Genomic DNA, 27076 nt, shown 5'->3' with positions numbered 1-27076 from the left:
TAAGAAAAATGCTGGTGTCTCAATTGTTGCTAGGTAGGGCTGGTTGAAACGGTTTTCGGGTGGAAAATCAGGGGTTTCCATTAAATGGCATTTTTCGCTAAGTGTCCTCTTCCCACTGAAAAGTTTGATTCTTTGTTAAAAAAAAACAAAAAACCTTTTAAAAAAAAATTTTAGACTGAATACCAGAATATTTCCTCCAGACCCTGAAACATATTGATTCAACTATCCTACCCAGGTGTCTCCTGAGACTTGTAGTTGGGTGTCCTCATGTTCCCAGTCACCTCTATGGACCAGAGTCCCCAGTTGGACTACATGCAGTGTAGTTGTAGCTGGGTTGGTCCCAGGATATTAGAGAGACAAGGTGGGTGAGGTCTCAGGATATGAGAGAGACAATATCTTTTATTGGACCAACTTTTGTTGGTGAGAGAAAGAAGCGTTCGAGCCACAGAAGTTGGTCCAGGATATGAGAGAGACAATATCTTTTATTGGACCAACTTTTGTTGGTGAGAGAAAGAAGCTTTCGAGCCACAGAAGTTGGTCCAATAAGAGATATTACCTCACCCACATTGTCTCTCTACATCTCCCATGATTCATCATGGCCAGAGACTCCTATAATGCAAGTGCCTCCCCTCACTATGGTACACCATGGGAAATGTAGTCCTTCCAGGGGCCCAGACTATAAAGAGAATGGGAGCATGAAGCACCCATTTGAGGCCAACTACAACTCCCATGAGGCACTGTGGCAGTATTCAAATTGAAACATTTTGGTTTTCAACTGACATATTTAGATTCCCATTTTCTGACCACCTCGGACGGTTGACAAATTACCTGTATATAGGCACGAGAAGCCAATGTTTTCAAAAGTGACAAGTGATTTTAGGTGCCCAATTTGAACTACTGTAAAGGGGCCTGATATTTACCAGGAACATGCTGAGCCCCTTCTGAAAATCAGACACATTTAAAGGGTCTCAGACTGGGCACTCAAAGTCGCTGGTTACTTTTAAAAAGCTTGGCCCAAAGCAACGTGGAAAGTCCAGGGGAGATGGATTTGAGCCTTCCTTCCCCACCACCACCACCACATGAAAAAAAATTAATTTAAACATTTAAGGGTTGAGAGTTGTTATTTTCTGCTTTTTCGTTATATTAGAAGGATCAGGAAGGTCAAGGACAGCCGTCCCTGTTTGTGTTGGAGAACTCACGGGAGGTCTCAGATGTAGACTGAGGTATCGCAAACCCTTAAGTGAAGTGGTGGTGGCATCACATCTTTATCAGATACTTTCTTCCAGCTGTTTTCAAGGTGTTTGAGTTAAATGGCTGTTAATAAAATGGGGCAAGAATATGTGAGCGCTGGACTGACTTGGGCTACGCCTGATTCTACAGCTACTCCCAGGCCAAAGACCCTGATACTGTGATGTGTATGTATAACTCTAGGTGTATATTCACCTTGTTGTGTTTTTAAAATAAACATACTTAGATGGTTCAGAAGGAAATTGTTGCAATTTGAGGAAAGCATGGCCGGACCTGAAATGCAGAGCAAACAACATATATTTTTACTTATTAATAATTCCTGACAGGTTATTTTTAAAGGTGGTTTTGCCTTCAGCGGAGCTATGCCAATTAATACCGGCTGAGGACCAGGCTGAAAGCTGGGTGTCCTTTACAGAAATAATTAGAGATGTGACAAGACCCAAATCCTAACATCCCTGAGAAGTTTGCATCCACATCCATACACTACAGTTTTGGCCCATGTCAGTGGGTAACACAGGAGTCAGGATGAGAGACAAATCTATAATCCAGAAAACTCCTTTTCTCCTTCCCAGCCACAATCTGCTAAAAGCTAATCCTAGTAATCTATAGGACATTGCCAAGTTCCTAAAGATTCCTTGCCACTGATGTGGCCCAAAGGGACCAGCCTCACTCTTGTTATCTCTCTTTATTAATAATTATTAATTATTATTATTACCTAATTAGGTTGTCATTCAAAGAATATAACAGACTCCTAGGTTACTCACAGAAGAGAGAGCTTCAGAAGGGCAGACGTGTCCACAAGATTGGGATGTCAGCACGAGTTCATTACTCTGCCTGTGTCAGATATTACATCTGTGATCATGATGAAACAGAAGCAGACAAAATCTCAGGGGAATGGGAATGTCACAAGCAGCATTTCCAGGTTGAAGTCTAAAAGAGAGGTCATAATAACTTCAGAACCAAACATTCAGAGCCTGGGGCTCTCACTGGACTGATTTTCACACTGTGGGACTCTGCTGTCACAGATTATATTAAGTGGAGAAAAAGGCAAAGAATCTAATTTGACTGATAGGATCACCTGAAATAAGAAGATGAACAAAGCCCACCACATCACACCCCACCCTGGCCTCTAGACACACACATACATACCACTTGCTCTCCCAAATACCCTTTGTAACCTTATACTTGCTCCTAAAATCCCCAAACAGCAGTGTAGCACACTCCCAGACACTTCCAGACTTACTGCCATTTCATTTTCTTCTTAAACAGTAAAACCATTTCACTATAACTTGGCTAAAGCATTAACACTCTGGTTTCAGTTTCTTTTATGATAGCCTAGGGCAACTGCCAATTAGGGTCCCCCAGCCACCCTGCCCCCTCAGTAGCAACTCCCTGAACTGTCTTATAGTGCAACCCAGACACATAACTCTCCTGTTCTCTGATGAAAAAATATAAAATAATAATAAACACACCGTAGAAAAGATTATTGGAGTTATTTGCCAACAGAAAATGGCTACGAGCCAATCTCTCTTCTCAAATCCACTCTCCTCGCCCAGCATCACCACCCTTCCCCAAGCTGTTTCAACCACCATCGTTTCTTAAAGTGAAGTGCACATGATTTTGCGCATTACAGGAATTGTCATAATACAGTTGTTTCAGGCTACCATGTCTGCTCTTAAATGTGACACAAAGAGGAAAGTTAAGTGACTTGCCCAGTTACTTGCCCTGTTAAGATTGAACAGCAAGCCTGTGGCATAGACAGGAATAGGACCTGGGTATTTTGTCTCTGAGTGCTGTGCTTTAACCACTAGACAATGCTTGCATATATGGGCATTTTAACCTCTTTGTTTCTCATATGGTGGCATATATTCCCCACCATTATAAATTGACTTCATACGGCTCTGTGGACAACGCGAAGTTCTACTACTCATTTACATAGTAACTAATACACTTCTAAGGAAGAAAAAAGAGATGGGAAAGACTAGAAGAAAAGCTAAAAAGAAAAGACTAAAACTGGTGAAACAAAAACAAAGTGGTGGTGTGGACGGCTCTTGAAATTTGTTGCCACTTGAAGACTTACATGGTTCAATAGACTCACTCAGAAACACATACATGCTCACAAATATGTACATCAAACCACTAAAATAAACAGACAGATTCCATCTATGAACAACACAAACATTAGAATAGATCACTACATGAATGCTAGCGAGAGAGAGAGAAAATGTTTATTCCCTCATATGCATATATATCTGTAAACATACACACACACACACATATATACATGTTGTGCGTTATTCACACAGATAATACTTTGCTCAGCTCTTTCATGAACTTACTGAATCTTAGCCAGGCTTATGGATATGAGTCAAAATGTTAAGAGAAAATGGAGAGGGGGGGAAAAAAGACCACTAAGGACATGAAAGCATAAGGTAATAACCCAGGAAACACTCAGCCTAATACACATCTCTCAGCCACGGCCTATTTTGACTCAATTCACCGAAGCTGTGCTTAAACACAGCATTTAGCCAATCGCATTGGGCATGGATGTGCAGGGAAAAAGGTGGATCCTGGGTCCTTTGTTGCTAAGAGCACTCGAGGCTAATTATTCTCCTTACCTTCCAGTTCTTTAAGCCTTCTTGACATCAGCAGATGTCCTGATTTGATTCCTATTTCACTGATCCTGAAGCAAGTTGATGGGTGGGGAGGGCAATGGGAAGAGGCTCTTGATAGTTTGACACTCTAGATCCAGGCCGGGAAGAGAAGAAAGGAATTTATTATTACACATTTTAAACGTGGAGCCACTCCAAATTTTCATAACAGTTATTTTCATCCTCTTCAATAAATTGTAGCTTGGTACCTGGACGTCATCTGCAAGTGAGCAGCAATGTAATCTCTCTGGAATAGCAGGATACCATCACATGGACCATTTTCTCTTTCTTTCAAAGGCAGACTCAGCTGAAGCCATTTGACTGCAGCTGCTGAATTCAGAACCAGCATCACCATCAACAGAGAGAGCCAGACATGTGTTGCAGCTAGGTGCATAGACAGCAATTGCACGTTTTCCACTGAGCAGCTTCTTAACTAGCTCATGGAGCCCACATGGCTTAAGATATTTAGGACAAGGGCGCGCTGTCAAAATCCCAGCTCCCAATAAAGCGCCAGCTTTACCACCCCACCCCACCCCATTGCTCTGTCAGACATCACGCTTCCAGTTTGTTTTCCAGTCTGGAAAACACAAAGCTCCACTAACACTGCAGAGGCAGAGGTACCACCGAGCCAAGACGGGGGGGACCAGGTCCCCAGCCAGCCGCCAATGCGGCAAGCAGCGACAACCGATCGGCGAGCAGGTCTGGTTGCTGCTGCCAGCAATGAAATGAGGCTGTAGTGTCCACCAATCTGATCTTTTATAGGCTTTGTTTATTAACTGGGTGCCCCTATTTCATAAGGCAGCGTTAGCTAGACTGTGATGAAGATGATGACTATTAGCAGGAGGCCAAGGACACCTTTTCTTAAGCCTCATTCATAGTGGCAGACATGGTAAAACAGCCTAGCAATTGTTCTCTCAAATGTCACCTTTCTGTGTAGGCCACTGTGCCGACAAAACCCTGCTCTCGGTGGGGCTTTTTTCCTTCCCTCCCCCCGTTTTAAAAAAAATAACCGTACTATCCTTTAACTATCGCCAAAGAAATTCAACCCACCAGGGACGTTTTTCTTCTTTTAGGCCTCCCCGCCCCCCATCCTTTATTTTTTCCCCTCCCTTCTTCACGTCGCTTGAACAATCTGGCTCTGTTCTGGGCACATTCTTGTGGCCTATTCTTTAGGTTGCTCGTGCAAGGTTCATTCTGAGTGGACGGTGGGGGGGGGGAACAATACAAGGTCTGCATTCAGGTAAGGAAGGGCTGGAAGGTGAATCTAATGTCGTGGGGGATTGTTGTGTCATCAGCTTAATACCTGAGGAGGGGAAACAAAGAACCTTTAGAGAACTTGCTTCTAGGCTGTGACCCTCCCCCTCTTTCTCCCCCCCCCCCACCACCCCTGAAGGAACTCAAAAGATAACAAGGACTGAAAGAAATGGCACCAATATAATTAAAGCTATCCAAGCAATTTCTGGGGGTATTAGATATGATGACAGAGAACCAAGACATTAATAGTATTCCTGGTATTATTAACATCCACCAGCATGAAGGGACAGGTGTCATTTTAAAACTCTTCATCAAAATTATTCCTCTTAGGAGTGACTCAAAGCAGGGCTGATGCTCCCAGACCAGGTAGAGCACACAGTCATTCCTAGAATGATCCAATGATCCTGTATATATATATATATATATACACACATATAGTCAGCAGGGTGTTTAGTGACTGCAGAACTGGGATATTTTGCAGTTCACATAGGTGGCAAATCAGGGGCCTAGAGATGGGAAAGCGTTTGACCTTGATGAGTTTGATCAATAGAGTTTGACCAAGACTCAGCTAGAAAGAGGCTGAAAGTCGCTGCTGTCTGACAGCTGTTTGATGGATTGTGGGACATGATTTGATGAGGATGAACTCAGTCCAGTTCTCAGCGTGCAGCTATCTATCATTTAAGCCAGCTCATTTGCTGGTAGAGTCAGCAGAGAGGGATTGAATGGACCTTGGAGATAGTGTCCATCTAGCAAACCTAGAGATGGTCTCTTGCTAGAATAATTTTGAGGCAGACTAGTAGGGCAGCTGAGCCTATTTCAGTGGCCTGCTCATCTCATCATTACATCCAGATGGCCCTAGACTACATTTGTGGACATAGCAGTAGGACGCTTTGTCAACACATCATAGCTAACGTGAAGTGCCCCTGGTGTGAGAATGGGAGAGGAATACGAGCCAAGAATACAATAAAGAATGGAAATACATATAGGAGTTCAGTTCTAAAAAAGGCTGGATACTTACATTAACAATAACATTTGCAGTTATACAGGTTAAAATGAAGATAATTAAATTTCATGCTCCAGGGCACAAACTGATTCCCACAAGGGTCAGGAAGGTATTTCCCCATAAGTACAGCAGTGCTCAACTGGCTAGGTAGTTTATAAGGGAAGAGGAAGGATCACTTTCCTGTGAAATATGAGGTACTGGCCTCTGCCAGTCACAAAACGTAGGACCGGCTAGATCATCGCTCTGCTTGCGGATGGTAAACAAACACCCAGAGGCTGATCCAAAACCCATTGAAGTCACTGGGTATTGAGATCAGTAGGGGTTGCAGTCTCTGCACAATGTGTATGGTAGTGTCTGTAGGCTCCCTTATGCTCTAGCCCTGGGTATCCAAGGCTGTGACATGCAATGTGGACTTTGAATGAAAAACAAACATTAACTTCTCTGGGAGTTTTCTCCCCCCATGGTATTATGTCAGTCTGAAGTGATCCAAGCCAGGGCAGGATGGCTTTGGAACAAGGCTAAAGGGGTGTGAGAGATTAACTACCTGGCCTATCTTTTTGTTCAAGTGAAAAGACTTCAAACTCCCAGCTAATGAAGTCCAGAATCAAGCCATTCATCTCCTTATTAATCAGTCTCTTCATCAGTCCAATTTAATTTCAGACCAATACATTTCAAACTAGCAGCATAGCTCTGTTCTAGGTGGCAATCCCCACTACCTTCCTCACTATTCTGGAATGAAGAGATCCCATTGGATCCTATACTATTATAACAGGCTAGACACAAAAGCCTTATATCTTCCTCACTATCTGAGCACTGCCTCTGCCCCTGGCTCAAACCATCTTTCCTGTGTGCTGCTAGAAGCATTAAAAGCTTTTTTCATAAGGTCTCACCTTAGTTATTGGGCCACTGTTTAAAGGGATACCGTCAGCTCTTTGGGAACTGTCACTTGGACACAGCATTTCTGGCCCAACTAATCTGAGCTCCTGAGCCACTTACAAGTCATCTGTGATTTTGTTTAGTGATTAAACAAATCTCAGCTACAGGCTTGAAAATGGGCTTTTGGAAAATATCTCAGTGTTACTAGCTCTCGCAGTTTTATCATAAGTCTCAAGGTTGGATGTTTTTCTTAAAGCCCCAGCTGATGGAATCAGATTCTATGAGAATCTCTGCTTTGTTTAAAAAAGAAAAGAAAAAGATTTCTAGCCCTCTGGCTTGCAGAGAAAAATCTTGAAAACATGAAGCAAATACAGCCTAAAGGCTCACACACTGTAAGGCAAATAAGAAAACTAACCCAACATATATTGTTTTTATTTTAATCTCATGATTTTAAGCAAATCTCATGATTTGGTAGGGTGTGGGGGTCGCTCGAATCATAACTTTCGAATATTTGAGTTGATGATACTCATACCAGTACATTCCCCTGCTTGGAATGTAGCAGCCTGAGCTTGTTAACCTTTCTGGCTCATCAAAGGAAGGCTCATGTTTTCTGCTTGACCCACAAAGAGTCAAGAGCTGGGGGAAATTGGGATAGAAGATGTCGGGGAGCTAGTGTTAGCTGTAAGTAACTACCAGAGTCGGATTATGTATGAATGGTGCCCAAAGGGTGCACTGGCCCCTCTTTTATGTAGGATAGTATGAATCTAAATAACTGTTGCTTGCACAATACCTTTAATGAAAAAAGAGTTGTGAGAAATGTGAAGTGAAATCCTACTTAGAGGTCACCAAAAATGTTTGCAAATAGTTTTCGTCACTCTTCACCCACCTCCGCTGGTACCTAAAGCCCAGTTCCAATCTGGTCCAGTTCCATAATATAATTAATAGTCAGTTCAGCTCCTGCTGTTATGCCAGAAAACTTGAGGCAGTTTCTGCTCCAATTTCAGCTCTTCCAAATCAATGTTTTTCTGGACTGGAGTTCACACTGTTTGCCTTGCTCTGCACTCAGTGTATAACCTCATTAAGCAAAAGCATAAAGTCTGTTATTTATTTATTCCACATGATAAAACCAGGATATTACTCACAGTGATAACATGGGTTAATTTTCAGTGAAGTCTCTTTTGGCAGCAGGTGGCAAACTTTTAATAAATACAATGAATAACACTCCTATCAGATCCAAGATAAAAGGCTGTCATATCATAAACTCATTTTGCTCTTTGGGCCAGGAACAGACTTCAAGGTGCTGTAATTATCTTCCATTGATTTTTATTTATTTTTTATTGTTACTCATAAAAAATGGAGCATAAAATTCAATTAGTTCAACAAGATTTGGTGTGAGCTTGGACGCTAAGGTGTAATAGGTGTCTATACAATGTAATTTAAGGGCATCACCCTGCCAGCTGACTACTATGAGCATCCGACAGAGCTATTTCTGCTGGAAGAAAGGGTCTTTGCAGGAGTTCTGGCTGGGGATGTCTGTAATGGGAGCAAAGTTCACACCACACCAGCAGGATGGAACATCTGAAGTGCACTAGGAGCAGTGATAAGCTCCATTGACAGCCCAGCCAGCCCTGCTTCTCTCTTAGAATAGAGGTCACGAGCCCTCATGGTGGAATCCACTTGGGATACAAGACAGGTAACTAGCCCTTCCCAAATGTTTCCTCCAGTAATAACCCTCACTCTAAGCTGTTACGGCAGAATGAAACATGGAGGCAGCAGGGCCCAGTGGCTGGATTGGGACTCACGACTCCTGGGTTCTATTCCTGGCTCTGCCCTTGGGTGACAGTGGGCTACTTACTTCCCCTTTCCTAGCCTCAGTTTCCCCAACTGCCAAACGGAAATGATGACACTGACCTCCTTTGTAAAACACTCTCTTATATGGTGGTTTTCGTCAGTAGATCTCAACAATGTGTTATTATATTATAGATATACCATATCTATCGATGAAAAGCACTATAAAAGGACTAGGTACTATATATATAACGGTCGAAGACGGGATCAGGAATTACTGCAGAGTGCTCCCCAGTTCAGCCCCTAGGCTAGTTCCCCTGTTGTAGGCCAGCCCCTTTACAACACTGATCCTTCATTCACCCTGTAATCAGGGTGTAAGTCAGGGCAGCTTTTGGCCCGGCCTGTTGACGTTCACTATGTTGGGTGAGTTTTCAGTCAGGAATGAAAGGGGTGGGGTGTTTTTTTGGTCAGAGGTTCTGGCATGTGGTAACATTTCCAAAAGGCTATATTGAATTGAAGGCTCGTGCTATGGATTCATGGCAGGAGTTACACACACAGCCCTGCTAGCCGCAATCTTGTTCTCCTTCCCCCCAGAGCTAATTCTATTTTTAAAAAAACAGGGAGCATAGGGAAAGCAGCAGAGGAAAAAGTTTAAAACATGAACAAGGAAGCCCCAAAAGGTTTTGGGGTTGGGGGTCAGTGCAGAGAACCCCCTGAGGTTTCCATAAGAGAGAAACCCAAGTTGAAAATTTCAGATTTTCAGTAGGCGTTGGGTTACCTAAGAGACCACCTCTATCTCCATCCTCCACTGCCACAGCTGCAGAAGCACTGATGTGATGTCCCTCCTCCATATAACGGAGAGGGAATGACTGAAAGGACGTTCTCTGGAAGGGTCCAGGCTTTGGAATACCTTCCCATACTGGTCCAAAATAGCCTGGCTTTGCCAATTTTCAGGGCATGCTCCAGGGCCCATTTGTTGCATCTGGTTTAGTGACGGGAGACTGCTAATGTGCTGGGGTGTTTTCATTTGCATTTAGAGGTGCTGCTTGTTAAAAGGAGTGAAATGGTGTTTGATCTTGTCCTTTTAAATCGCTGACAGAGCCCTCAGAACCTTTGGACAGGTGCTTTTCATCTCTCTATATGAAATAAAATATATAACAACAGGTCAGCTCCAGATTCCAAACTCCCCCAGATGGGGGGTGTTTGGATCCAGCAGTCTGGTGTGGTATGCTGGGACGGTGGGGGCTATTTGCAAAATCAGGATCTGGCTTCAGATTCACAGCACTCACGAAGTACGAGAGGTGTTTGGAGCTGGAGTCTGGGTTCGAGTGCATGGTGTTAGAAGGAAGATGATCTTGTGGTTGAATCACTGGAGAAGGATTCTAGAGATGTGACTTCAACTCCCCGCTCTACAGTAGGCTTCCTGCGTGACCTTGGCCAAGTCACCAGATATCTCTTTATGTCTACACTGAACACTAAGCTTGTGTCAGGGAACTGTTGCTCCCTTACTAACATTCAGTGGCGGTGTTTTAGTTGCTAGCTCCCAGTACTAAAAGGGGAAGGGTCGATGGGGAATCAGGACCCTGAGACTGATAGGGAGAGGCCAGTGCTCCAGGTCAGCCTGAAGGACAGGGCGAGCCAGGCTAATCAGGGAGTCAGGAGGCCAGGGAGGTCCCATCCTCCATGTGAGCTGGATTTGCCTGGGTCAGACAAGAGTGGGGCCGAGCTAAGGAGAAAGCAGGGGCCCGAGCTGAGCTAGGGAGCAGAGCTGGGCCAGATCCAGAGAGAGCAGCCCCTGTCCTGGGAGCAGAGCTGCAGCCCCAGAGCCAGAGGCACAGCCCCGAGAGAGCAGACTTGCCCTGGGAGCAGAGCTGCAGCATCCAGAGCCAGAGGGGCCAGAAAAGCAGCCCACGAAGCAGGTCAGTGCTGGGAGCAGAGCCACAGAAGCAGCCGGCAGATCAGACCTGTCCTGGGAGCCGAGCTGCAGCAACCAGAGCCAGAGGGGCCAAAGAAGCAGCCCAGGGAGCTGGGGGCAGAGCAGCAGCCGTGCAGAGACCGAGTGGTGCAGCTGGGGCTGGAGCAGTCCGAGCTGGGTGCGGTGAGCAGCTGGAGAGACCGAGGGGGACCCTGGGCAGCAGGCCCAGCACAGGGAGACGCCTCAGCCAAGGGGCTCTGCAGGCCAGGCTTGGATCATAACCCCGACAGGGCGGGGGTGGCACTGGGAAGAAGGGTCCTACCACTGAGAGCGTGTGGCCACCACCAGAGCGAGTGTCCAACCCACAGTATCCCTGCAGCACAGCCAGGGCCGGAGAAGGGGCCTGGGACCTACAAGGAACAGACTGTGAACTGCCCTGACGTTCCAGAGACACTGTTTGTGATGTTCCCTGCCACAGAGCGGGCTGATGTGTTTCCTTTAACCTTTCCCATTTTTCCTTATTCTTTTTAAAATTAATTGTTGATTAAATAACTTGCATTTGCTTTAACTTGTATGTAATGGTCAGTGGGTCAGAGAAGTGCCCAGTGCCCAGAGTGGAGACACCCAGCCCCTATCCTAGGTGACCGCAGCAGGGTTGGGGGTCGAGCCCCCCAGGAATCCTGGGCCCAGCCTTGTTGGGGTTGCGAGGACTCTGCCAGACAGGAGAGTGGAAGGGGAGTCCTCAAGGGCAGGGAGGCCACTGGGTAAAGGAAGTGGGAGCGAGGACTCAGATCCTTTCGCTAGCCCACTTCACCAGGGTAGTCCAGAAGCCAGGAAAGTTCCCCACAATAGCAGGACTATTCCCCCACTTACACTTTGGCCATGACTCAGGTTTGAGTCCAAGCCCCACTTCCATCCACACACAAATCAGTCTTGGGTCAGCAAGCTCCCAGGACCCAGACATAGTTGCTTTGTCTCCATTTCCAACCTTCTGCTTGCCTGTCCTTTTCTCCCCCCAGTTCCTGTCTTGTCTGTTTAATTGTAGGTTCTCTCTTATTAAATGTGTCTACAGCACATAACAGAATTGGGTTCTGGTGTCAATAGAGGCCTCCAGGCATCTCTGTAATACAAACAGTAAGAACTGGACATTTTCCAGAATTATTTGGGCTTCTTACCTATGCAAAGACACGTCGTAAGTAGAGCCAGTCGACAGCATTCATTTCATTTCATTCATTTGGGCATTTTTTAAAAAGTACAAATTTTCAATTTTTTTTTACATTTTCCAAATTAAAATAGTTTTTCATTCTTTTGGGCTTCCCCAGTTTTTTATGTTTCCTTTTCCTCCCTTTTTTCTTCCTTCCATTTTGCCAAAAGGTCGTAGGAAGGCAGAAAGAGAAAAAACAAAACGCTAGAAATCCTTCAGGTTGAGGGATTTTTGAAAGAAAGAACCTTTCATATTTTTAAACAAATATTTTCAGAAAACATGTAACATTTGTGACCATCCCTCGTTCGACATTTCAAAAGAACAAGACTTCTTGTGCAATTTCTACTGTTATCTGCTTCTGATAGACCCAGAAGTGCCACAAGAACGACCTTTCTTTTGTTATTTGGCATTTCCAGTCCCTCCTCCCCCCTCAGGAAAAAAATGAAAAATAATATAAAATAAATTAACAGAAAATTTCTGAAAAGTCAGCAGGGTTTGGTTAACAGAAAAAATTGGCCTAATTCCTTATGACGGTTTTCTGAAAGGTCATTGATTTTAGTGGAGTTATTCCTGATTTATATTATATTGGTATAAGTGACAGGAGAATTAGCCTGCACCTCAGTATTGGGTGCAGCGGGGGTGTTTTAAGATAGAAATGAATGAATTCGTTATTTTGCAGAAGACCTTTGCATACTAAGAAACTGGAATATAAAAAAAAAAAATCAAGCAAGAGGTGGCATGAAACATACTATTAAACCAGTGTAGCCTTCCAAAGGTGTGAGAGTTGTGATAAGTCCTGTTTAAACTTTACCCAGAGCTAAATACCAAATGTCAACAGGCGTTCATGCCCAAACTCTCTGATCAGGCCAGACAAACATCCAATCAGAAGCATAAATCAAAGCTGAGACATAGTCGAAGGGAGGCGGGAATGTTTCGCTCTCCAATTCCCAGCGGGTTATCCTCAGCCAGTTCTTTCCCCTTCATCTATTTATACAAGACACCCTGCCACATGTATCTTTGTTTCCCATCAGGTAAACAGGCACAGTGAGTAATAACTGCTAAGTGTACATCATGTACCAAATCCACACCAACTCAAAAGGGCATCTCCAGCATACTGTGAAAAGAAAAGGAGGACTTGTGGCACCTTAGAGACTAACCAATTTATTTGAGCATAAGCTTTCGTGAGCTACAGCTCACTTCATTGGATGCATAAAGTGGAAAATGCATTCCGATGAAGTGAGCTGTAGCTCACGAAAGCTTATGATCAAATAAATTGGTTAGTCTCTAAGGTGCCCCAAGTCCTCCTTTTCTTTTTGCAGATACAGACTAACACGGCTGCAACTCTGAAATCTGTCAGCATACTATGGATGCAGCATGCTTGTTTGCCTTTCCTCCAGGTCCCATCTACCTAGCAAGCATTAGGCCAGGCTCATGAACTGACTTCCGTCCAGCCACTTTCTTGAACACTAGGAGGAAAAACATTCCCTTTCTAAATCCTTCAGCTGGAGGAGGATAACGGCTCAGGAGGCGGCGGAGTGTTATAAACAGATTCTGCTGCCTTAGTTCACCTTCAGTCCCTGCCTCTGTCTGTGCATACATGGCTTACATGATTAAAGGCAGTTGTTAGACCATCATATTGCTGCAGGTGACATAGTGCATTTTGTAACAATAGCAAATACATTTCAGGTCTGTTCACAATGGCAAATGTTCTGCCTGTTTTATAACCTGTCTCCCCCTAGTTTGAAGCCTCTAATCGGGTTAGTACATATATTCATGGACATCTTATGACATAATATACTTTGATCTGATCCAAAGCTTTTTGAAGTCAATGGAATGCTTTCCATTGATTTCGAAGAGCTTTGGATCAGGTCCTTAAATCCTCAAGTGACTTAAATTATAACACTCCTATGTCCATACAGCGAGTTTTTTTTATTATTGGGCTGAGGAGAGGCTAGAAAACACCATCTGTCATGGTAATGTCTTTCTTTTCTATATTTCTTTTTTCCCTTCCTCATTAGAAAAAGCATGCTCATTTGAAGCAGGCAACATGTTTTATTAATTGATGGCAAATAATCCTAAGATAAAATGTGCAATAAACTTTTTAATGGAAACATATGGCGGGGAAAATTGATAGGGGTGAGCCTTCGAAGTGCAAGCTTTCCTTGGGAGTACTGTTATAAAAGGAGATGCTGTGTACAGAGGGACCAGCGTGCTCTCAAAGGAGCTGAAGGTGCAGACCGGCTTCATCTACGCTTGGGAGGTAGGCTAGGCATATTAACTGGCATGGCAAGGTGGGTAGTATTTTAACCTGAGATGGACCCAAGCCACAGAATTCAGATACGGACCTGTCTTCCGCACTTCCCAAAGCCTGGGGTTTCAGAGCTTGTCTATATGCAGTCATGATGGTTTAACTGAAGATATTATTTTAGTCTGTCCACAAAGCTATTAGCACTAGTTTAACGAATTCACTCTTATTCCAGTTTAAACCACTCTGAGCTTAAGTCAATTAGAAACACGTTTCATCTAACCTGACGTAAGCTGCGCTTAACATGAACTAAGAGCTTTGCAGCCTTTAACTGGTTTAATTGAACCAGCGTGAGTTTGTGTGTAGATCTGGTCTTGGGGTGCAGCCTACTGTAAAGATAAGAGCTCAGTCTGATCTTGGCTATGAAGCTACATCCCCATTAACTTCAGCAGATTCACTCCTGGTTTACACCAGGGTAAAATCTTAAGCTATCATATAGCCTCACTCTAGACATAGTGGGCGAGATCCTGCCCCCATTGAAATCGGGTTTTGTTGAAAATAGCACTGCAGTTATATCAGAGGGAATCTGTGCCTGGCTCTGCTATGACTCATGCCATGTCTATACTACAGGGACGACAGCAAGGGAACCGTAGCATGACCCTGTAGTGTAGACGCAGCCTACCAAGACAGAATGGGTTTTTCCATCGCTGTAGGACCCAGTGGTTGCTAGCTCGATAGAAGCATTCCTCTGTCAATCTAGTTGCCTCTGCACTGGTGGTTAGGTCAGCATATGCTCCAGGATGTAGACTTTCCACACACCTGAGTGCCACAGCTGTGTTGACCTACATTTTAAGCGCAGACCAGGCCTCACTGGGGGACCCAGGGCAAGCCGCTTTATCCCCACTGCCTGCCTCACTTTCCCTTTTCGTATAGCTGAGAAAACAACTAATACTCCTATTAAAAACCATTCACTTCAGGCCAAATCCTGGAAAACTGAGCCAAGTGTGAGCCAAAAGGAAATGCCCCAAAGGACACTGGGAGCTTTCCTTCCCAAGACCAACCCATATAGCCAGTTTAACCATTAAGGGTGGGATTTTTACAGTGTCTAAGGCCCAGCACCTCGATGGTATTTAGGTGCCTCACTCCCATTGGATCTGTGCCTAAGTGACTCAAGGGCACAGAAGCAATTGATTTTCAGCAGGACTTATGGTCCCTTGGGTGCTTCTGAATATCCCATCCGAAGAAGCTACCCTAAATGGTGATGTTCTGAAAACCAAACACACACACTGCCTCAACCTACTACTCCCAGATGTGCCTGAGAAACCAGATAAGTCTTGTAGGGAATGGTGAGAATTGGTTGATGTGGCGAGCTGCTCCCAGCTTTTGGCCCTTGTGAACGGGTTCTTTGTGCATGAAATGCACTACTATGCCAGCACAACCTCCATATACCACTTGAGTCTTGCTTAAACCCTCAGAATAAGTGGGACTTGCATGGAGCACACATTTCAGTGTTTCAATGCAGAGAGACCCAGACCTCAGGGGAGCAGTACAGAATCACAAATAGCATCTTATTGCCTCCTCTGAGTCTCTGCATGCCACTTGCATTATTGCCAAACCTAACCATTCAAAAATCATGAGTCAGGCCCCAAAACTCTTGTGATTAGCTTCAAAAATCAAGAGATTTAAAATCATAATAATAGATTTGTGGTTCTTCTAGGTTAAACTCGAGTCCCATTTTCAAGCTTTTCTCCATAATCACAAGGGCTACAAACTTACCTTTTAAAAACAACAAAAGCTGACATTCACATGACTCCAGGAGCTGGAGCCTTAAAGAAAACATCAAAGAACATGAGATGTGTGATAAAAACACAGAAGTGGGCAACACTTCACTTTTTCTACTCAGTCATTGTTTGCTGGCCCTGATCCATCAGTCATGAGATCCTGGTTGGGGGTCAGAGGTGCCAGTTGGCCCTGGTAATCTATTAACCAGAGTCACATAAAGGTATTGAAAATATGGAGGCACCTGAATTCACTAGCAGCTTTTGCTGGCTTGTCCAGTTGTTCATTATTAGTAACATTGTTATACTGGCACCTGGAAAAAAACGAGTAAGGTCCGTCCATCTGAGGCCTTTCTTTCCCCGGCCCCAGGCAGAGTTGCAGAAAGGCACCGACTGCGTCAGACGGAAGCACAAGCCCCCTCTTGCCAAGAGGCTGTAAACCTCCTGGCTCCCGGTCTCATTTATCACCTCAGCGAAGGTCCTGTGGAATTCCACTCATTCTTCACAAGGACTTTCACCGCTCAGATCAAACAAGGGAGTGACATTCCCGGGCCAGCATGTGTAGGCGGGGAGGTGGGGGGAAAGGCTTAATCAATCCAGCAGACTTTCCCACACTTTTTTATCAGGGTTTTGACACAACAGGTCAAGGACCTTCTAATGGTGTCAAAGGTGCTTTTCTGGCCTAATAGGCATTGGCATTGACAGTGGAGATTTTAACCTCCCTACAGGTGGTCCCTCCACCACAGTGGTGATAGGGCCACTCTACTGGATCCTCTCTATCCCCTGAGTAGCTAACAGACATGCCATGCAGGAATACCCAAGTATTATTTGCCCATCTGTTGGAATTCAGCTCTTAGAGCAAGTAGAACCCACTTTTTATCTGTCCAGCCACCATGAGACGCACCAGGACTCCTTCTGCATTCCACACGTAGACATGTAGAGACCCCGGAACATTCTCGGGAAGAGCAGTGAGTTCATGTCGACAAGACACGCTTCCAGGAAGATGGGTGGTGATTAAAGAGGTCCAATTTCCCTGTGATTTACAGTCCCTTTATGTCCCTTGTAACACCATTCATTTAAATGGAGTTTCTCCTGCTGTGCGAACATGTACGTGAAAAATGGTCACATTTACATTTCCCAGTTATGTTACAAAGCACGAGCTTAAGAATCACAGCACATTTATTTAACACGAACTATACCATGGTTTCAGAGACAGGCAGTGAGGTTTTGTTTTGCAACAACAAACAAGACATTTGAGAGTATAAGACCTGTATAAATTGCTATGGACCAGATACCATGGTGAGGGGTTGACTAAGAAGACAGATATAGATTAGAAAGGATGGATGCTCGTAGGTGCATAACATAATCTCATTATGACCCACCCCAAAATAACTGATGGGCAGACCTTGTAAGTTTCAGAAGTTAGGTTCTGGTTCAGATACATTTCTAAAAACTCAGAATCTCATCCAAACATAAAGAGTCTGCAAACTTCAGCTAGGAAACTCATTACAACCAGATTTCTCACCCACTTTCTTGGACTGGTCAGATTGGAGATGCATGGGAAATAGCTCTACTTATGGGTACTTGGCACTTCATTTTATAGTCCCAGCTGAAATAAGGAAGCTCAGAGGTTGAGAGGGAACATGAAAAATAACTCCTGGCAGGGGGAAGGTAATCCAAATTTTTTACAAACTTCCCAAAAGTCTGGTTTGAGTTTTGGGGGCAGTTCTACTGTGGTTCTTATTTTACCCACCTCTACCTAAAACTAAATGCCTATCAGGGACACAATCCCCGAGTGGGAGTTCTAGCTGCTATTGCACTACAGATAAATAATAATAATGGGCTCCTGGAACCGAAAGGGGAAAGTTTGCTCCACCAGCTAATAAATGGCTGTTTTGCAACAAGACCCAATTAGAAATCCTTTCTTTGTTTCACAGTGTCAGGTCATGCAGGGTACTAAGCCTCCTCAGCTTCCAGGTTCTAAAAGAGGAGCTGAGGGCACCTAGCAGCTCTCCAAAGCATTCAGCGCCACACAGGATTGGGCCTTAGGATCTGAACGCGTTCACTGGGGTAGAAACTGTACAGAGTGTTCTGTATCTTTTGGCAGGTATTCACTGTTTCTTTAGTTGGGGTTAAGGATACTTCTCCTCCTCATTGGCTGGAATGTCAAAGAAAATTCATAAATCTTATGTAATTTTCAGGAAGTGTGTCTCTGCAAGGAGACTGGAAATGCAACTTGCAGGCATGTCGTGTTTTGTTAACATCTCAGTCAGTAGCCTGTCTTAAAGTAGCTCTGTCAGGCCAAAAAAATTGACCCACTCTAACGTAAAATTAATTTGGGCCTTTAGAACTTCAAGGAGAGCAGCAAATATGATTGATTTAATTTTTTGCAGGCCTACAATAACAACCCGCTTTCTCCTCACGATCGCAGGCACAAGCCTGCATGAACCACTTTGCCCATCTGCTCCCGCTGAGTGGATTCAGTACAGGGCAGTGAAATATACAGGTCTGTTGCTCCTCGAAGGAGACAGCAGGAGGGGCCTTGAAATTTCATTTCATGGCTTACAAGAAAGCTTCACAGACAGCAGTGAGAACAAGTCCAGTTGCTAATGCTTAAAGGAGTGGATGGGGAGTCAAAACTCCTAGGTTCCATTCCCAGCTTTGCCACCAAATCATTGCCTGACCTTGGACACGTTACTAAACTTCTCTGTGCCATTGTTTCCACATCTGCAAAGGGGATAAAATACACCACTCTGGCCAACACCTTGAGAGCTAGGGGCTACGAGGTTCAAACTCACGTGCTGATTGTTGGAGCCATGGGCACATGGGACCCCAGTAATGAGCGAGTGCTGAGAGAACATGGAGTCGGTCAACGCTACGCTCGGCTGATGCGGCAACTCATGGTGTCGGACGCCATCAGATTGTGGAGGGATAGCTACATAAAACACATCACCAGACATCAGCAATACCAGGAGGGGTGAGCTGGAGTGCCAATCAGAAGTGCAGTCGGGAAAGTAACTCAAATACTTTCCTGATGGACTGTTTCTTTCTAAATAGACAACCTATCCCAATTTCTCAATTACTAAGGGACAGTCTTCACTCATTGATATATTTTGCTTTCCGCCACCATCTCTCTGTATTACTTTTTTCATGAGTAATGTACCTGAATACTTGGATGCTAAATATCTAAACTGTATTCTTAAATTCATTCACCTAAATTTGGGTTATTGCTGATTATGCACTATATGTATCTTATGACTTTAAAAACAAACCCTGTATTTGTGGATAATCTAAGCCCTGTACCCAGATGTACAAACACTCTTTTCTCTACCTGCATATTATATAATTTTAACATTAGCTTTAATAAAATTTTTAAATCTGTATCTCAAAGGGGACTTGTGAGGATCAACTAGGGCAAGTGTGTCTCTTGCCCTACATGTGCCCACAAAGGGGGAGTAATGTTATTATAACTAAGCCTCCCCTTTACTCCCTTATGCTGGCTTCCTGCATTGCCAGTTGCAGCATGGGGGTTGGACAGACTGAATTCCATGGGACCACTACACCACTGTCCCACACAGACATAGGAGGTGAGCAGGGAAAGAGCAAGCCATGGCCAGAGCCTTGGTTAAATACCTCCTCCCCCAGTGCACAGGTTAGCACATCTCAGTCAGCACAGAGTATTGATCTGTCAATACCAAATTACCTTCCTCTGCAAGCAAAGAAGGAGCCAGGAACGGAGATGATTCTTATACATCCCTGGTCTGTTCCTGGGGTGATGCAGCCACATGTTGCTCCTTACTTTTGGCCATGAGCAAAATCACAATTTAGCCCTTAATTAAATGTTTTCAAATCTGGAATGCTGAGATAAAAGATGCTACATAAGTTGTACTATTCTGTCTGAATCCTTTTTGTTTATGTGTACAGACAGCCTGCAACCTAAGTAACAAGTCAAAATTGTAGTCCACCTTGACATGTGTCCCCCTAAAGCTGTTATTTCAGGCAGTGGATTTTCCAAGTGTGGCACTGTGCTGTTTTGGCCATTGCCTTTAATAGCACTTTAAAAAACATTACTACTGTTTTTAGAATAATCACCCCAAACAGCACAGTCTTGCTATTGTAAGAGGGAGCGTTCAGTTCTGGTCTTATGTTTTCAGAACAAGGTTGCCCAGCCCTGGTAATTAGCTCAGTCTGTCTGCACTGGGTTTCTCCAACTTCTCATGAAAATACTCGTAAGGTTTTGAATAGACTTTTTTTTTTTTCCATAGCACTTTTCAGACTTGATGTTTTCCAAAGTGACTTACAAAGCAATGGGCTTGGTCTGTGCACTGCAAGCTCAGAAATAGCTCACACATGGCCCTGGAAACATAAGACTGTTCTATGGGGTCAAAGAATACTTGTCAAAACCATGGCGTTCTCCCAAGGAATGGAAACCCAGTAGAACTTCTCAATGGCAAGCTGGTGCCTTGAAGACATCATTCTTTTCCTGCACTGTGATCACCGTAACAGGGCTTCAGCTAAAGATGGGAGACCCTCATCAAGTTCAGGGCCCTGGGCAGATAAGCACACATCAGCTCAGAAGTGTATCAGAACCTCTTGAGACAGAGCTAATGCAAATCTCATGAGATCAGGTTTTTCCTCACAAGATTTGCAGTGGGCAAGTAAATGAAAAATAACGGAAACAATCTTTCCAAATGGAGGCTCTTTGGAAAGACACAAGCACGTCAGCACAAATCCTCAAAGAGATTTCGGTGCCTAGCAATCAGTGGGAGTTAGGTGCCTAAATAGCCTTGAATCTCTGGAGAGCTACTGACTAAAGCCTTGATTCAGCAAAGTACTTACGCGAGTGATCAGTGGAACAATTCATGTACTTCAGGTGAAGCACCCATTTAAGTACCTAGCGAAATCAGAGTCTAAAACAAAGCACTGTGCACCCAGATATTCAACGCTACAGCATATAGAGCATCATCAAAATTAATAGTCTGGCCTTAAATCTGCATTTAGGTGACAAAAGCTCTGGCAGCATATAATACATACATTTCAAACTGGCAAACCGCATAGCTAGCTAAACTTACACAAGTGAATGTAATGGCCATAAAGGAATCATTAGGGCATTGGCAACTCCTCTCTTCTTGTCTGAGGTATGATTATTTTGCTGTTCTCTTGCAATATTTTTAACAATTATAAGAATTTATACAGCACCTTTCATCTTGGAGGATCCCCAAGCACTTTAACTAAGGCTACATTTCTCAAAAGTGGCTAGTGATTTGGGGTGCCCAATTTTTTGGGTGCCCAACTTGAGACACCTTAAAGGGACCTTATGTCCTGTTGGTGCGTGCTCAGTACTTTTTGAAAAACCAGGCCATGTGTCTGAGCCTTCTTCAATTTGGGCATCCAAGTCACGTTTGAAAATCTTGGCCAGTTTACCTGCCCAGAAATCTCTTTATCCACATGGCAAATGCAGCCATTTCAGGACTGGAATACTGCTCCTGTAACAATACACAGCAATGTGGCGCGCTGTTTAGGAGAGGAAATGGAAAAGAATACCATGTCCAACTGAAACTGCAGGGGGAACTCCAGCAGAAAGAATGCAATTACCAAAACTAGGATAAACAGGACACTGGGATTAAAACAAGCCCTGTTCTTTCAAAAAGTTCCATGGGATCTTTAAAAGACAGGAAAGAGGGTCCAGTGGTTAGAGTTAGCTAGTGGCTAGCCTGGGAGCTGGGACACACAGGTTCAATTGTCTGTTCTGCCACAGATTTACCATGTAACCCTGAGCAAGTCAATTAGGCCCAGGTCCTCAAAAGTATTTAGGCACCTAACTCCCACTGAAAGGCCTTAGTCTCTCTGTGGCTCAGTTCCCCACCTGTAAAATGGGATAATAGCACCGCCCTGCCTCACAGGAGTGTTATGAGGGTAGTGCATGAATAATTGTGACTTGCTCAGATACCATGATGATGCGGGCCATGTAATTCCCTAAGATAGATACCAATTAGGACATTGTTTTATTATTATTTATTGGTCACTGAAAGGTGACATCTGAAAAATGTCCGCTTCACATGTGGCAAGGATTCAGTGCTGACTCAGAGGTGGACGCCTTCTGAACCACCAGTACTATTCCCTCCAGTACCACAGGTTTTGCTTGCAGTTCTTCCTGCTTAGTTGGGGAGCTCTGACAGCCACGTCAGTATCACTGAAAACCACAAAGGCCAGGAACCAGAACCTGTTCCGCCCCAAGATGTATTAAAGGGACAGTAGGAGGTGAATTTTCAAAGTGTGCCATCACCATTGGTTTAAATGATGTTCCAGATATAACACCATGTCTGAGGCTTTAGAAGGGGAAGTAAAAGGGCTGACAAACCCAAAATTTGGAGGGACCTCCAGCCTCTCCCCATCCCCTTCTGCACACCTGTTGCAGGTTTCTCCGAGGGATAGGTATTACTGTATATTCTGCAGTACCCCAAAGACTGGTCTTAACTGTGAATTCCCTACATTCCATAGGATTATGCTGGTTTGACTTAGAGTATTGCTACACTCCAGTCAGAGGTGTGACTGCAGCTCGGTTAGCTACGTTAGCTTTGATCTAGTTAGTGCATCTAAAATAGCAGTGATGTTGAGGCAGTATGGACCTCAGCACAGGCTAGGAATGTGAGTATGTACCCAGGGTTCCAGGCAGGCTTGTACCGCCCATGCTGAAGCTCATGTCATTGTGTCTTCCTAAAGCTAGTGCAGGTATGCCTACATAAACTGTAACCCCACCTGCCAACTGCAGTGTACACATACCCTGAGAATTCACTTCCATGAGCTTCCAAGACAGCAACATTCTACTGGAACAATCAGACTGTCGGCACCCACTAGGAAAGGATCATCCCTGCGGGAAACAGAATTTTCCCAGAAGCGGGAATTTCCCAGAATTTTCTCAGCCACAAGAAATAAGAATGACAGAGAAAGTTACCTTGAATAAATGGGTTTGGTATTTAGTTATGAACAAGATGAAGCCTTCTAAAGTCTGTTGTAAGTTGCAAGCTGGTTCACAGTCAAGCTGGAAGGGCATATCAAGTGGGGTCCTCCAGGATCTGTCCTGGGTCTGGTTCTATTTAATGCCTTCATAAATTATTTTGAATAATGGCACAGAAAGTACACTTATAAAGTTTGTGGACGACACCAAGATGGGAGGTGTTACAAGCACTTTGAAGGACAGAATTAGAATTCAAAATGATCTTGAAAAATTGGAGGACATGGTCTGAAATAAATAGGATGAAATTCAGGAAGGACAAATGCAAAGTACTACACTACAGAAGGAATAATCAATTGCACGACTGCCTAGGAAGGACTACTGCAGAAAAGGATCTGGGGGTCACAGTGGACCATAAACTAAATATGAGTCAACAATGTAATACCGTTTCAAAAAAACCAAACATCATTCTAGGATGTATTTGCAATAGTATTGTAAATAAAACATGAGAAGTAATTCTTCCACTCAGCACTGATAAGGCCTCAGCTGAAGTATTATGTCCATTTCTGGACAAATTGGAGAAAATCCAGAGGAGAACAACAAAAATGATTAAAGGTCTAGAAATAACCTATGAGGAAAGACTGAAAACACTGGGTTTGTTTAGTCTGGAGAAGAGAAGACAGAGGGGAGACATGATAATAGTCTTCAAGTGTATAAAATGTTGTTTTAAAGAGAAGGGTGATAAATTGTTCTCCTTAACCACTGAAGACAGGACAAGAAGTAATGGGCTTAAATTGTAACAAGGGAGATTTAGGTTAGGAAGTTATTCCTAATGTCTAACTGTAAGGGTAGTTAAGCACTGGAACAAATTAGCTCGGGAGGTTTTGGTGTCTCTGTCTGTCATTGGAGTTTTTTAAGGACAAATTAGACACCTGTCAGGGATGGTCTAGCTAATGCTTAGCCCTGCCTCCGTGCAGGAGACTGGACTAGACGACCTCTCGAGGTCCCTTCCAGTTCTACATTTCTGTGATTCACATATACACAGACAGACACACATAAATACACCCCTCAGTCACACATTGACAAGCAAAACCTCTATAAACTATGTACGTAGGTCTCCTACAGGCTGTGAAGACAGATCAATAGATCAATAGACAGCCTATTATACAGTCATAGCAATCATCTCCGGGTGGCTAAGTTCCCTCTAAGCTGTGCAGCCCCACAACCGTGCAGCAGGCTATCAAGGGCTGCGCAGGCAGGGAGAGGTGCCTCTCTCCTGGCCCTTGCCCCAGAGCTGCCTTGGCTGGGGAGACGCGTCTCTCCCCTGGCCCCGGGTTGCTGCTGTGAGAGAGGGCTGGGGGGGGGGTCCTCTCTCCCCACTGCAGCCCCAGGGCAGCCTGCACTCCAAACCCCTCATCCCTGGCCCCATCCCAGAGCCCACACCCCCAGAGCCCTCACTGCCCCCCCACCCCACATCCCAATCCTCTGCCCAAGCCCTGAGCCCTCTCCCTGACCCTGAACCCCTCATCCTCAGCCCCACTCCAGAGTTCTCACCCCCCACATCCCAACCCTCTGCCCCAGCCCTGAGCCCCACCGGCACCTTGAACCCCTCATCCCCAGCCCCACCCCAGAGCCCTCACCCCCAGCTGGAGCCCTCACCCCCCACATCTCTACCCTCTGCACCAGCCCTGAGTCCCCCTCACACTCCAAACCCCTCAGCCCCACCCCCACCACACATCACCTCCATATTGGTGCACATAACAAAATTCATTCCTCACATGGATAGAAAAAATTAGAGGGAACATTGCTACACAGACAGTTTCACGTTGTTTCTTTTCGGGTATGTCTACACTGCAGCTAAGTGTGTGCTGCCCAGCACAAGTAGACAGACGCATGCTAGTTCTGCTCAAGCTAACGCACAAAAAATTGCCGTGTAGCCGGAGTCGCACTGACAGCAGCTCAGGCTAGCTGCCTGTAGCCAGGGGCCCAAGCGGGTTTGTATTCAGGCAGCTGCCCACTGTGCTACCCCTGACTACACTACTGTTTTTAGCATGCTAGTTCAAGCAGAGCTGGCATGTGTTTTGTTTACCCAAGCAGGGAAGCACACTACTCTTAGGTGTGAGCAACTTTTGACTCTTAGGAAGACAAACTGTTACTGTTGTTAGTTTGGGGTCATGCAAGGTTTTGTGTAGAGGCAACTTCAGAAGAGAGGGAGTGGCTGCATTGTTTGCTCTCTGATTGGAGTCAGTCCCTGAAGCAGTGTTTCTCCCAGGCAGTGGTTCTGTGCAGAGATTCCCGGGCGATGGGATTGTCCTGCATGCTGTGTGACCACCTCTGTTCTAGGACGGATGTATGCATGAAAATAAAACAAGTTACACTTGCATATAAATACTTTATATATACCCGGACTCCGAATCACTGATTTCTCCTCTAGCGGGATGCCGACTTGCAAAACCCCAGACATCTGCTACAACTTGGTAGAGGAGCAAGAGTGGTGTCAGAGCAGGGCCCTGGTGTCAGGAGAAGGGGCAGGAATATTATTTGAACATACATTTTAATACTTTAATACGTATGGCCAGGTATCATTGCAGAGAGAGGTTATACTCTGGTATGAAAACTTACAAGGTAAGTAATGATTTGACAATCAGTAGTTTCTCAGTTCAGTGGAGCTGAATCTTTATGAGCATCTGCTGGAGCCAGTTCTATATTTTCTCTATCAGACTCCTTCAAAGTTATTAGGATCCTGAAATAAAAGGGTGAGGAGAAAAGCAAAAGAGGGAGGGCTAAGGAACCAGAACTGCGTCCTTTCCAACCTCGATAAATGAATCTCTCTCTCTTGAGGAAAACTGTTCACAAACAAATCCCAGCAGACAAACTCAGCCCTATATTATTAGTAGTCATAACTTATTCCCATTTAGCACATCAATTAGTGCTGCTCCCCACCCACCCCCTACTCTCAACTAGGTCCAATATTGGCTGAAAGGAGGTGGGGTAAAGGGGTTTCAGATTTTGGCACCCAGGCTCCAGCTGTTCTGGTTGAGCAGCTGGGAGTGGAATCTGACTCTTGAGGAAGGGATTTACGACATGGTTTAGCAGTTTACCTCCAACGTTTGTCCCGAATTTTTACGGAGAGGTTCGAAGTTGAGCTGAGAAGTTTCTCAAGCCCTTGTCCAAGCACAGAGGTCTGTCACACAAATGCCAACCCTGCTCTTTACCTCCCCTGAGATGCTAGGAACTTCACCAGACCAGGAGAGGAATTTTTCAGTTCCCCCCACCACCACATTCCCTCCCTCATCCTTTTTTGGCCACTGCTGCATAATGCAGTTGGCTTGTCTTGGCAGCCAACTGACAAGGTATATATGTACATACTGACCAAAATGAATGCAGTTGCTGAACTAGGTGTCAGAGTGAGACCCCTTAAAATGATGAAATACGCTTACTGTAGAGCAGAATCCAAGTCTACACAAGCCCAGCCAGAACTTCCACAGTGTAGCTCTTTTCTTCTTAACATTTTTGCTGTGGAACCATCCCCCGTGTTCAGAGTCGATTCCTTCTGGGGAAAAGACACTGCTGCCTTGAATTCAGGAGATCTCATACAACTCTCCCACTGCCTTGAATTTCATCTGCTCTTGCGAGTTTTCCACTATCTTTGGCCACAACTGTTCTGGATCCTTCCCAATTCTGGATTCAGCCTGGATGCAGAAGTGTAGCAGAAGGTTCTGGTCGAGGGGCTAAAATATCACATACACACACATACACACACAAATTTGGGGTTGGCTCATAGCTGAAGTAGCACTTCAGGCCCCTCACTCTCCATTCACCCCAAGCTGAATGGATGAAGTAGAATCGTACAGTGGCAGGTCATCATGAGACCACTTCTATTTGCTGTTCTTTCTCAAAGGTTTCTAATCGCTCCGAATCAACAGGGCATAATGCACCGAGCACCAGTACTGGGCGCAAGTATCTGCAATCATTTCCAAATACAAAACACTGCATTGTGGAATGGAGCTCAGATTCCCAGGTGAGTTGGTACATCTGCAATGCATGCAGCTTCTTCTCTATCCTGGGGCAACTGCATTGGTTTCAGTTGGATCAGAATTAGAGATCTCTTCCTATGAATTGCAACCATCCAGCAGAATCAGTGCTTGGAAAATGCCTG

At 44.7% G+C, this 27076-nt stretch overlaps 1 protein-coding gene across 4 annotated transcripts in view; it reads right to left on the bottom strand.

Moving 5' to 3' along the window:
• Window positions 1–27076, bottom strand: part of LOC311531193 (uncharacterized protein) — a 270167-nt gene that overhangs the window by 156674 nt on the left and 86417 nt on the right. Inside the window, exons 2-3 of one of the 4 annotated variants that reach the window (XR_014714151.1) lie at window positions 3867–3990; window positions 2013–2178 (exon numbers count right to left, since the gene is read on the bottom strand). The exons of 2 other annotated variants lie outside the window; for them this stretch is intronic. Coding sequence is in view for 1 of the 2 variants with exons in the window: in XM_084648369.1 (XP_084504495.1) it covers window positions 3867–3990 (124 nt within the window). In the remaining variant the exon portion in view is untranslated. The remainder of the gene's footprint in view (window positions 1–2012; window positions 2179–3866; window positions 3991–27076) is intronic. One more of the 4 variants, XM_084648369.1, reaches the window with a different exon arrangement.

This window comes from Lepidochelys olivacea (genome assembly GCF_965140295.1).
Source record: "Lepidochelys olivacea isolate rLepOli2 genome assembly, chromosome: 14".
Lineage (NCBI taxonomy): Eukaryota > Metazoa > Chordata > Testudines > Cheloniidae > Lepidochelys > Lepidochelys olivacea.
Note: the sequence above shows the minus strand (reverse complement) of the source record. Positions and strands in the feature narration are given on the sequence as shown.